Source organism: Rhagoletis pomonella, unplaced genomic scaffold, assembly GCF_013731165.1.
Source record: "Rhagoletis pomonella isolate Grant_MI unplaced genomic scaffold, Rhpom_1.0 Rhpom_scaffold_00014, whole genome shotgun sequence".
In the NCBI taxonomy this organism is placed as follows: Eukaryota; Metazoa; Arthropoda; class Insecta; order Diptera; family Tephritidae; genus Rhagoletis; species Rhagoletis pomonella.
Window position 1 is genome coordinate 5,211,569 of NW_023458568.1, and position 12,754 is coordinate 5,224,322.

The 12,754-nt window shown below is 33.3% G+C and overlaps 1 protein-coding gene across 1 annotated transcript in view; it reads left to right on the forward strand.

Annotated features, from left to right (window-relative positions):
• The first annotated feature begins 8,067 nt into the window (after positions 1–8,067).
• The window catches only part of LOC118749185 (peroxidasin-like), a 203,754-nt gene continuing 199,067 nt past the window's right edge, over positions 8,068–12,754 (forward strand). Inside the window, exon 1 of the mRNA XM_036483962.1 lies at positions 8,068–8,345. Within this exon, the coding sequence (XP_036339855.1) occupies positions 8,170–8,345 (176 nt within the window). The 5' untranslated portion in view covers positions 8,068–8,169. The remainder of the gene's footprint in view (positions 8,346–12,754) is intronic.

Here is a 12,754-nt window from a genome sequence, read left to right on the forward strand (position 1 = left end):
TTTTTAAATTGTTTAATGTTTAAAAAATTTTTAGTTTTTCTTGTTTTAAAGTTTTTTTTTGTTATTTCGTTTAGTTTTTGGAAAACTGATTGCTAAACGATAGATAGAATAACGCTACCAGATCTTTCCATTAGTCATTCGAAATACAGAAAAGAGCTTTCAAGATAGTTGCCCCAATATAATGACTGCTGTCTTTTGAAGGACTGAGGTGAGTTAAAAGACAGATGCCAGAATTGGCCTGTTAGTGTGTTTTTTTCTTTTAGCAAACAGTTTGTAAAAATTAAATTAAATAAGAAAATTAGGTTCCTATTTAAAACAATACAAAACAAAAGAAAATTAGATAAAAAAGAAAAAAATTAAATAAAATTAGTTTTTGAAAGTTAATAAGAAAATAAAGTAAATTAAAAAAGGAAAAAGAAAATCTTCCTGTCCTAGAACTCGAATTCGGTGCGCGCAAATTGATATAAATACTTATTTTTATATTTGATTTCAAACTGAACGAATGTTTTTTTCTTTTAGCAAACAGTTTGTAAAAATTAAATTAAATAAGAAAATTAGGTTCCTATTTAAAACAATACAAAACAAAAGAAAATGAGATAAAAAAGAAAAAAATTAAATAAAATTAGTTTTTGAAAGTTAATAAGAAAATAAAGTACATTAAAAAAGGAAAAACAAAATCTTCCTGTCCTAGAACTCGAATTCGGTGCGCGCAAATTGATATAAATACTTATTTTTATATTTGATTTCAAACTGAACGAAAAAAGTGAGTGATGCCATAAAAAAGGGCCGCAAATGGGGCCATACTTAAATTTTTCATTTCATAATTTTTAACTCTGAGACGAAACATCAATTAACTGCCCGTTAGAGCTAATTTAATGAATGTTTCTGAGTGCGGCTGTAAGTGGTGATGGTGTGACAATATCTCTTATACAGATGTAACAGCTATAAAAATAAACGTTGCCTTTTAACTGTACGAATGGAAACTTCTTCCGAGTTTCGTATGTCTATTTAGAGATAGTGTGGCTAGGCGACATTTTATAAACACCCATTTTTTTCAGCAAGAAATTAGATAACTCAAAAAATTTTAAGTAAATGCAAGTAAATTAAAGAAAAAATTTCAGTAAAAAACAAATTGAAGAAAATTATAAAAGACGACTACATATAAATGCCTATAGATCCTTACAATCGGAGAAATACAGCAGATCGTTTGTAGCGTTTGCGGCAATACGATACTCAATGGATTTCATAAGCGGGGATGACAGAGTAGCTCGCTTGCAGTATATAATGATTCCATGCAACTATTGGATAGACCAGTAAAATTAGATTAGAATTTGTAACAGCAATTTTTTGAGGCAGTTTACTTCGATTTGACACATAGTTTAGTCTTGGCCCTAAACTTCATTTGGCAACATTTTGCCATCTTGGATTTAAGTTTTTTTTGGATTTTTTGCGGTTTGCAAGCTTATTTTGTATTTTTCGTAAAAAATGGTTAAATACAAATATGTAGAGAATTCAATTACCCACATTTGTTATAAAGAAGGTTTTTTAAAATAGAATTTTTTGCTGTAAAAAATTACCAAAAACTGCAAAAAAAAATGTACATTGTGAAGGTTTTTGCCATTGTTTTACAATTTCCGTTGAAAATACATAGCATATTGAAATCCCAGAGTTATAGAGCATTTTATTCTTCACATCTTGTATACCTAAATTTTTTTGTACCCGACTTAGATCCTGGCCGAGAACGGGTCAACGATTAGCCTAATTAAATTAGATAACTTGGGTAGGAACAAAAAATAAAAAATTTGTAACAGCCATTTTTTGATGCAGTTTACTTCTATTTAGCACGTAGATCATGGGTCCACAGTCTCGACCCTAAATTTCATCTGGCAACATTCCGCCATCTTGGATTTTATTTTTTGGGGTTTATTGCGATTTGCAAGCTAATTTTGCATTTTTCATAAAAAATGGTTAAATACGAATACGGCAATGAGTTTTACGGCGCATCCCGTACATTGCTATGTTTACCGCATTCCCGGCCGTGATCTAAGCGTCGTACACAAAAAAAAGTAGGCACTAGAGTTTTGGAGAATGAAATTCTCTACAACCTTGGAATTTCAATATGCTATTTATTTTCAACAGAAATTGTTTAAAAATGGCAAAAACCGTGACAATGTAACATTTTTTGGCAGTTTTTGCTAATTTTTTACAATGAAAAATGCTAGTTTTAAAGAACCATATAGAAAGGAAATTAGATTCTCTACATATTTGTATTTAAAGTAAAGATTTAAAGGTAAAGGTAAAGATTTTGAGGCATATTCATAGTCGAACTCTAAATTTAGTGGCAGATATTACATTGATAAGTATGCCAAAAAGCTGTAACTAACTTTAGTTTCGCCTTTATTTTGACTATGGCTATGCCCCATTGTTTCCAAAAATTGGAAATGTTTGCAACTTTAACAAATTTAAAATCAGATTTGAATTTAGATCAAAGAGATCAGGAGTCACTGAAGAGTTTTCTTTGGTAATAAATTCTCTCATCGACGAAGTTTCATAGAGGTTTTCTGAATTCAACGAGTTATCGGAACACGCAAATTTATTATGTATCCTGATGTGACTTCACTTGATAAACTGAACTTGTTACAATTTGCTAATACTAAAATTTTAGCAACTTGAAATTTAATTCCACACGTATTAGATGTCTGCAGAAGCTGGCTTTTGCACACAAGGTACTTCTTTTTTTAATTTTTACCGGTTTAAGAGTCAACCAATGTCTCCAAGAAATGTGATAAGTTATGACTTCTTTTTGGCATGTCATTGAATAATTCTACATTGAATAATTCTTTGAAAATAATGGCACGTGTATGTATAAAGGTTCGTCAGCCCTGGCCTATATCAATGCAAACTAGAGCTTCTTGTCGGAAATAATAACTAAAATGGAATGGAAAAAATCATTGGCTGAACAAGTGCATCTTATGGAGACTGCTGTTACTACTATTCATGGCGTGCAGGGTGAACTTGGGCAAAAAATCAAGGAAAGATTTAATACCATTCTACAAAAAATAAGGGGTTAAGGGGGAAATATCTGGTGTGTTAAATTGCCAAATCGCCGCAAGGGACAGCTGTTAAGCAGGGATCACACGACTTGTACATTTGTACATTTTGGCAGTTACAGAGTGGTGTTGTCTGAAAAGTCTTTCATGGAGCCGAGCTCAAATTTCTAAACAACACCACTATGTGACTGCCAAATCGTACAAATGTACAAATCGTGTGATCCCTGCTTAATAGGTATAATCCCAATGAACTAGCTTGCTTCAAGTACGCCCCAATCACCAGTGTTGTCGTAGAAAGAACGTTTTCCTTATACCAAAAATTTTTGCGGCCAAATAGGGAAAACTTCGAAAATTATAACGAGCTATTTCTTTGTTTGCCAATAAAGCCCTGAACAAAGAAAATTAAAAAAAATATTGAGATTAAATATGTATTTTTAATTTATTGTAAATGATTTTTTACTTTTTACTTTAAGTGCTTATTTTTTTTAATACATACATATTTTAAAATTTTAGATAAATATGTAATTAATTTTGAGTTTTTCGTGGCACTAAAACTTACAGTATATCCTTGTGTTACATTTAAACTTGTAATAAAATATGAAAGGTAAATTCAAAAAATTAAAAAACAAAACAAATGCGAGAAGTCTTTTTGCACTTTTTTCTTGTTTTCAGTGCATATTTTTTAGTTTTAGTGTATATTTTGGATTTTTTCGTTCACATTATAGGCGATTAATTTCGGTTTTTTAGCGCGTAGAAATCCGGGCCCTAATTACAATAGTATTAAAATCAATTGAATTTAATACTAAAAATATGAAAATAAAATTATAGTTTAAAAACTAAAAACTCGCTATTATTACAATGTGAACTAAAAGGCAAAAAATTATTTATAGAAATACACATTTGATCAAAGCAACATTGCAAAAAATATAAAAAAAAAGGTTTTTTCTTAACAGCGGTCGTCCCTCGGGAGGCAATGGCAAACCTCCGAGTGTATTTCTGCCATGGAAAACAGCTTCTTATAAAAATACAATCACCGTTCCGTTTTGTGACAACATCAAGGCGCACGCTACAAGTCGGAGGAGAAGCTCGGTCAAACACTAACATATGTGTAAGCGCCAATCTATTATTATATTATTATTATTATTTTTGACTTTTTAGTTCACATTGTAATAAAAGCGGGTTTTAATTTTTGAATGTATATCTTTATTTACATTTAGTTAGAAAAGTCAATTGTTTTTTTCACAAGAAAGAAAAATCAATTGTTTTTTTGGCAATTGAATCATATAGCTGATGCCAGATAAAACTTTGTAGCTTTGCGTGACATTTATAACTTTGCCAGCAAAGCGCCAGACGCAAAAGGTATGCCACAATGAACGCCAAGAAAACAATGTTGTACCGCTTTTTTACTCATCAAAGTTGCTGTGGATTTTAATTATTTTGATTTAAAATTATCAGCAATGTAATTAAGTTTTATGTTTCTGCATGAAAACCCGAATTTGGACGAAACAAAATAAATATTAAACCGGCTGATTGTCAAAGCGCGCAAAAAGATGGGAGTTGACCATCTTTTCGCTTCGCGCTGCCGCTTCAACGATTTATGTGGCATGCTTTGTGCATTTTCATACAATTCATCTTATCTGTCAAAGCGAATCTGTCACGTAAAGCGAAGCAAAAGTTTTATGTGACATCAGCTTATATGTCTCAAAAAATAGAGTCAATAGAATAAATAATTTGATTTTTCACATTCTGATTCTACGGAAAAAATTCTATAAGCATCAGTGGTCATAAGTTGTACCACAAGAATTTATTGAAATTTTTTAGGATTGTGTTATCAAATTATTTGAATATAAAATGTTGCGTGCGCAGATGTAAGCGTTGAGTGTTGTTATCGTAAAACTAAGGAAAAATATGCACACATAAAATTTTTTTATCAAACTGTCGTGCATAGAATTGAAAGCAATAACACATGAACATATGTATAGTAGGATGTATAGTAGTGTCCGACCGAAGCTGGAATTTTTGCCGAAGCCGAATATTAGGTCTTATTCAATATTGGACCGAACACTGAAGCCGAAGCCGAACATTAAAATACAGTTTTACGTTTCAAAAATAATATGTCTGTGATTTTTATTTCGTAACAAAAACAGATTTCCAACCAAACTGATTTGTGTAGATCAGGGGCGCCTGTTGTAGAAGATTTTGTAGGGTGTTTTTTATATATCTTGTTCGATAATATTTCTTAGCTGCTCTACATTATGGAAAGTTGAGAGAATGAACTAAATTTTTTTTGGTCAATTACGATATCTAATTTCAATGTAAAAAAATGGAACTAAACAATTGTCCAGGGTGCTCGCGCATTTCATTTACTTCAATAAGAAAATTATTCGCAACATCAATGCAGCTCCACAGAGAGCAAAGGCTAGCTAATATAACAGAGTATGGTTTTACTGAATAAGAAACTTAATATGATAACAATAAGGAATCGCCTCTACCTTCGTCCACAAATAATTCAATACGGTCCTTTACATCTTTCTTAGAAGTCATACTTTTTCCTTAGTTTTTTTCTAGGAAAAAACGGGGATTTAGTACTAAAACACAAGCTAGGAATTGAACATATGCTAGGCACACGCGTCAAACATACTTTTTCGATCTACACACAATATGTTAGTGTTTGGCCGAGCTTCTCCTCCGATTCGTGGCGTGCGCCTTGATGTTGTCACACAAAGGGGAGGGACCTACAGTTTACGCCGACTCCTAACGGCGATTGCATTTTTATGAGAAGCTGTTTTTCATGGCAGAAATACACTCGGAGGTTTTGCTTTTTCCTTCCGAGGTTCGACCGCTATTAGAAAATAACATTTTTGTTTATTTTATTTTTTTTTTTATGTTGCTCGGAAACTGCGCTTGAACACAGGCCCTGCGGAATGGTAGCGCGCACTGCTTAGCACTACACCACAGCAGTCGCTAATTGTTAGTTTATGAAAAGTTTTAAATCTTTATTCCTTTGCAATCATATTTGTTGCGTATACCGTTATGTACAAACATTACTTCAGTTACTATAATATTTATCAAACTATTAAAAACGAGCCATTCTCTTGGAGTGTTCGAACCAGTCATATGATAATAAATAATCATTCGCAATTTTCTCGTACGTGAAATACAGTTTTACGATCGGTTTGGGTAAGGTTTAATCCCTAATATAGTGATCGGACTTTAAAAAAATTCTGTGTGGTAGAATCTGGAAAAAAATGTTGTAGATGTCAAAAAAATGTTGTGGATCTCTGGGTTTGGATCAAATTTTGTACAAAAATTCTGCGAGGTTTCACGTAAATGGTAAACTTTTTAATTAGAATCTAAAAAAAATGTATTTTAGTATAATAAAGTGCAAGGTTGAAGTTGCTAAAAATTGCGTTGAGTTTTGGCAATTTTTTTCCTTGACAGTGTAAAGCAGTTCCTTTCATATTAAGATATTTTTCGAATATATTTTAAGAGATTTCAGCAACCTTAAGAAGTGCTGCCAGCTTTTCTTTTTATCACATCACGAAGTAGCGAACAAATGTGGCACCTTACAGAAACAGCTAATTGGGACAATTTTGACAATTCTCAAATAAAAGTAAACAACGCCTCAGAAACCTTAGATGCACTTAAATTTGCTAATACTTTCACAAAAATCGTCGTTTTTTAATATTTTCGCCATTAATTCTTTTTATAAATCATATATTTTGCAACTTAACACAATAAAACCGCGTTTCCTGTCAAAAAATTGATTACTGAGAAAATTTACTATTTTACAGTTTATTTTATCCTCCCATTCGGCTTTGTTTACTTTTACTTGAGAAATTTCATCGTCGCCGGGAATGCGGAATCTTGTATATAGTGTTTAGTGTTGGACAATTTTTGCTCTTAAAATAAAGAAAATTATATCAAGCAAAAACAAAACTACTCAAAAACGCAAATATGTGGTAGATTTCAGACCTTGAGTGGTAGATGTGGTAGGTGCTCAAAAAAGTGGCAGATCTACCACAATGTGGTAGAAGTCCGATCACTGCCCTAACCCCCCTTAGTGTTCGCCGCTACTGGATTCTATAAACTTTCACAAAATTTAAAATGTAAATTTCTATGAAAATTGTGTTGCTAGCTTCGTGTTGCCAACATGTTGCAAGCTTTTCACAGCGTGAACACAATGCTACTTTGCTGAGGAAATGTTGTGGAATTTCACACTTATTTCACAGAAAGAAATTTTTTTATGTAATTTGACAGATTTTTCACGTGAAACAGGAACAGCATTTTATGATTTATATGCCAAAAAAGCGTTTTCTCTAAGAGATTTGATCGTCTATCGGTGTACAGCTGACCAGCTGAACTAAATGATTGCTCGCTAGCCACATTCGTCGGTGGCGCAGTTAAATACTTTTTCGCAACCTTTTTTAAATTAAAAAAATCCGAAGAATGCCAATAATGGAATATATTGACACTACGGAAAACAAGTGGATGATCTAAATATTCGTTTATTTCGACTTCACCAGTAGTTTTAGTTTTCGCTTTGCATGTAAAATTATTTGCAAGTTTATCATCATTTTATCAATTTGTTTATCAAAAGTGTCTTCATTATCATTAGAATCGAAAGTATTACGCAAAATTTGAAAAATTGTTCTTTTACATTGTTCCAATTCATTTGCTATAAAATATTTTCCTTTGAATCTTGGATCGATTGGAGTAACAACTGTCGAGAAATGATGTAACTTCACGACAAATAAAACACCTTGTGAATTGCCAAATTGTTCGGCATTTTCGGCGGAAGGCCGAAGGCGAAGATAAAAAATAAGCCGAATACCGAAGCCAGGCGGAACCTTCGGTTTGTATTGTACATATGTACACTTTTTTTGTGCATATGAAAGTATGTACATTTGTATGTGAATTGAGTGAACTATTCACTCATGTATGTATGAATTCCATTTACATAAATACATATATATGTAGTTATATTGAGTTTAACAGTTTAATTAAGAGCGTCTTAAGCGTCGGTCGACTCCTATTTCATTGTTAATTGTTTTCTTCGTGCTAGCTTTGAAACATAAGATAATATTATTATATATATTACTTATAACCAGGTTTTAGAATGGGGCAGACGTATTTATTTATATTATTTTTGGTCTGCATCTGTTGCGTGACTACATTAAGAATAACACGCAGCTTTTGCCCAAAGGATTGTAATTGCTTCGATCGTACTGTTCGATGTATACATTTAAATTTGGAATCTGTTCCTCGGAACATAAGCAACGATGTCCAGTTGATGTAAGTACAAATATTTTATATTATTATGTGGAAAAAATTACCAAAAAAAACTAGATACATTACTTAATTACTGACCAGACTCTCTCTTTCAGAGGAGAAAAGATGCACTAAACTTAAGCTTAGACTAGATTACACAGGTCAAAAAAATTTAACTTTTAGGAAGCAGAAAACTCTAATATATATTTTATCAGGATGGTTATATCCAGTGTTGCCACAACATCTTTTTATTTTTTACCAAAATCACCGGAAAAAGTTACCAAATTCAACAAAAAATTACCAAACTTTTTTATGTGTAGAACTGTGCAAACATACATATCGAGCCCTAACCGCGAAAATAACGTAGATAAGTGACATTTTTTCAAAATATTCTTTTTGTTGCAGAAATATTCCTAGAGCATCTAGATGCCTTTCTGCATCAAAAAGAAAATTTTGAAAAAATTTCGTTTATGTTATTTTGACAGTTAAGGCTATCACACTGGGGCAGCCCCATATAAGCGGGTGCTAAAATCATTTTTTTCAATTCCACTCGCTTGAACTACTTTTTAAGAGTAAAGTTTTGACGTCTTAACCCATTATCGAGCATGCCCATTGGTGACCCATTTTTTTGTAATGTCTTATGTTAAGTTAATTTGATTTTATTATCATGCAAATTATGAATAATTTAACCCATTTACGACTTCGACTTAACGCACAGATGATCATATTTTAACGCATTAGTGGCTAATTTTTATATAGAGTCTTTCCCCAGCTAATTTTATTAAAAATAGATAAGTTTAGGTTATAATATAATCAGGAAGAACAAGTCCTTTCGTCTCTAGGATAGCTTTATCAATGAATTCGCAATACTTAGCACCAGGGTTCGGAAATATTCACTCACCTTCGTACGCGAACGCGAACGCGAACGCGAAGGTGAACGTATCAAATATTCTCTACTGATTCTCCTACGCGAACGAGAAGCATAAAACCAGCCCATATAGTTCGCGTTCGCGTATGTATTGGTGGACCAAACAGCGTGCGTTGATATTAGCAGTGTTGCCGTTTTAGCCCTTTGGTGGCTAGATTTATCTACCACATACTTTTTTTGGCCACATAAATTTAAAATTGGCCCTAGTTTTTTAGCCCTTTTTAGAATTTATTCATACTTGGCATGAAAAAGTTGTATATGCTTAATTTTTTTTTGCATTTATGTAAGAGATGCATTTTTAAACTAAGAAAGGCTAATATATATACATATATGTATTGTATGTTCCTTACGCTTTTATACATACATACTGTAAAAGTGTTGGGGCTATTAACTTATCTGTTAACGATATAACTATAGTTTAAAATAGATAAGTTTACGGCCCTTAATATTCTAAATTTGCTAAATGACCCATCAAGTCGATTGACCGCGTATGTTCTGTGGTGTGATTGTACCAGCATGCTGGTGTCGTTTGTGGTGAAATTAGCTAATTTTTTTAGGTAAAAAGTATTTTGGCGGAAATTTCTTGCACTATATGAGTCAAAGCCGTGTTTGTGGAAGATTACGTTCACGATATTGCAGTTGTGAATTACAAAAAAAAAACAATATTTAACAAAATGCTAGAAAAATTATGAAATTTCGGCTCTAATCATTTCGATCTTTCCTCGACCTCATTTGTAAAGAAATAAATATTGTACCAGCATGCTGGTAAGTTATATGCTTCGAGCCTGATGGTACAATCACTTGATGAAACCAGCAAGCTGGTGTCGTATATTTCCCCTTTTATACAAAAAGGTTTTAGGTTGGATAAAATATTAGATTTTTTTCCAAACTTCATTGTTTTTATATACCATTACTTATAATGTTTACGTGTATACTTATATATGTATATGTAAGTAAAAAATTTTAGCTACCATTTTTAGCCAGAACGACTTTTTTTAGCTCTTTTTTAGCCCTTTTTTTAAGGAATTTGGCTACGACTAAAAATTATGCGCGGCAACACTGCATATTAGAGGGCTGCAAATTTCACAGCCAAACTGCACTTTTCACATTCAATCGAAAAATAGGAACACATGCTTGCGGTACCCCAAAAAAAGTAACAAAAGTAGAGAACATCCCAAACGAGCGTATCTGAACGATGTTACTCGACGGCGCTCTCCTTCACCAAATACGTGTTCCGCTATGCTCACATACTTAAGTATTAAGCTACCTGAACGTAGTATTTGGAAACTTCACATAGGAAGTTCAAACTGCACATGAAGTTTTATGTTCTCTTTATGTGTTTGGATTCTACTTATAACACGCGAAGACATTTTTTTTAGAATGTGATCAAGTTTGCATTCGTTCTATTTCCAAAAATGGGGTGTGATATTAAAGCGCTTGGCCTGTAGATGCTCCGTAAGGATATATTTTTTTAATAGGGCTGCCACCTGTGCCACCCAGGTAGAAGTTTAATTATTACTCGCGTATATTAGGTTTAAAAAATTGTCGCTGCCTTAGATTATTTTTCTACGTACCATACGCGAAAGCTGTTTTATTTCAAAATACTAAATACTGCTTCTAATAATTTTGAGGGGTGTGCTCAAAACGATATATGCAGGCAGAATCGCAACTATTGTTGTTGAATGACATTTTTCCTTAAAGATTTCTGGGAAATATTAACGATCATCATTTAACGAAGATGCTTTCCATTTTTGTTACAGGTCGGCACACTTCAGCAAGTCTATAGGTTTGTCTAAGCCCTTTCATTTGACACCTAATTTTTGAGAATCGGAAGAACGGTGTATATTACAATTTTTAACGCAGGTGGCAACCCTATTAAAAAATGTATCCTTACGGCACATCTAGAGGCCAAGCCCTTTCATTTGACACCTCATTTTTGAGAATCGGGAGAACGGTGTAAATATCATAATTTTAAACGCAGGTGGTAACCCTATTAAAAAAATATATCCTTACTGTACATCCATAGGCCAAGCCCTTTCACTTGACACCTCATTTTTTAAAATCGGGAGAACGGTGTAAATATTATAACTGTAAACGCAGGTGGCAACCCTATTAAAAAAACTACATCTAGAGGCCAAGCCCTTTCATTTGACACCTCGTTTTTGAATCGAATGAACGGTGCAAATCTTATCACCCGATTTACATGATTCAAGTACTTGAAAGCTCTTCCTCTTTTGTGTTTTCTATTTGCTTTTACACGTTTCAATTCAGTTGAATTCAAGTTTTTGGTTCTTTAAATGGGAAGCAACGAAAGTACCAAAAGCAAAGCAAGAAAATTGAAACGACTTGACGGTACAGACGCATGTGTACTCGTCCCTTTCCTTCTCACCCCCTCTCTTCCAGATGCAAGCAGAATTGAATTCAATACTTAAATTGTATAAAAGCAATCTAAGCAAATAACAAAATTACCTTCGCATAGAATTGTATCTCCAGCCATACCAACTTTCCGCGAATGTTTGACGCAGTATTTACATTCACTTATGAATGAGAACGACAACAGTGAACCTTCGCGAAGGCATCGCTGCCACTTATAGCTACATACTATATGAACACACGCTGTTTGGTCCATCAATATATACGCGTACGAACAACAGCGGAGCTTTTTTCTACCTAACATTCGCGAACGCAAACTATCTGAACTGGTTTTATGCTTCTCGTTCGCGAAGGAGAATCAATAGAGAATATTTGATACGTTCACCTTCGCGTATCTATATCTATACTCTATACTAATTATATAAAGAGAAGTCCCTTTTTTTTGTAACAGGTAATCTCGCGAACGGCTGATCCGATTTTCATGAAATTTTGTATACAATTAGCTTTCGGTAACCACCATGTTTTCGGCTAAAAAAATTTTACTTTTTTTTGGGTAGGTGGACCAGGGACCGGTCTATTCGAAAAAATCTTATTATAGTCCGATTTGCTTAAAATTTAGTACGTAAGTAGCCTTTTAGCATATATTAGCATATATGACCCATTTTTTCCGGGAAGTGGTCCAGGGACCGATCTATTCGAAGAAATCGCATTTATGGTCCGATTTGCTTAAAATTCGGTACGTAAGTAGTTTTTTAGCATATATTAGGATATATTGTCCATTTTCTCCGAGAAGTGGACCAGGGTCTGATCTATTCGAAAAAATCGTATTTACGGTCCGATTTGCTTAAAATTCGGTAGGTAGCTTTTTAGGACATATTAGCATATATGATCCATTTTGTCCGAGAAGTGGACCAGGGACCGATCTGTTCGAAGAAATCGTATTTATGGTCCTATTTGCTTAAAATTCGGTACATAGGTAGTTTTTTGCCTGGATAAGCTTATAGATTCCTGTTTTCCAATTTTCATGCAATTTCGAATATAAGCTTTAAGTAACGACCATATCAAGGGGCGAATTCTTCACTAGGCAAGATTTTTTTGCGCCAATCAGAAACAACGGATACTGTCAAAATAT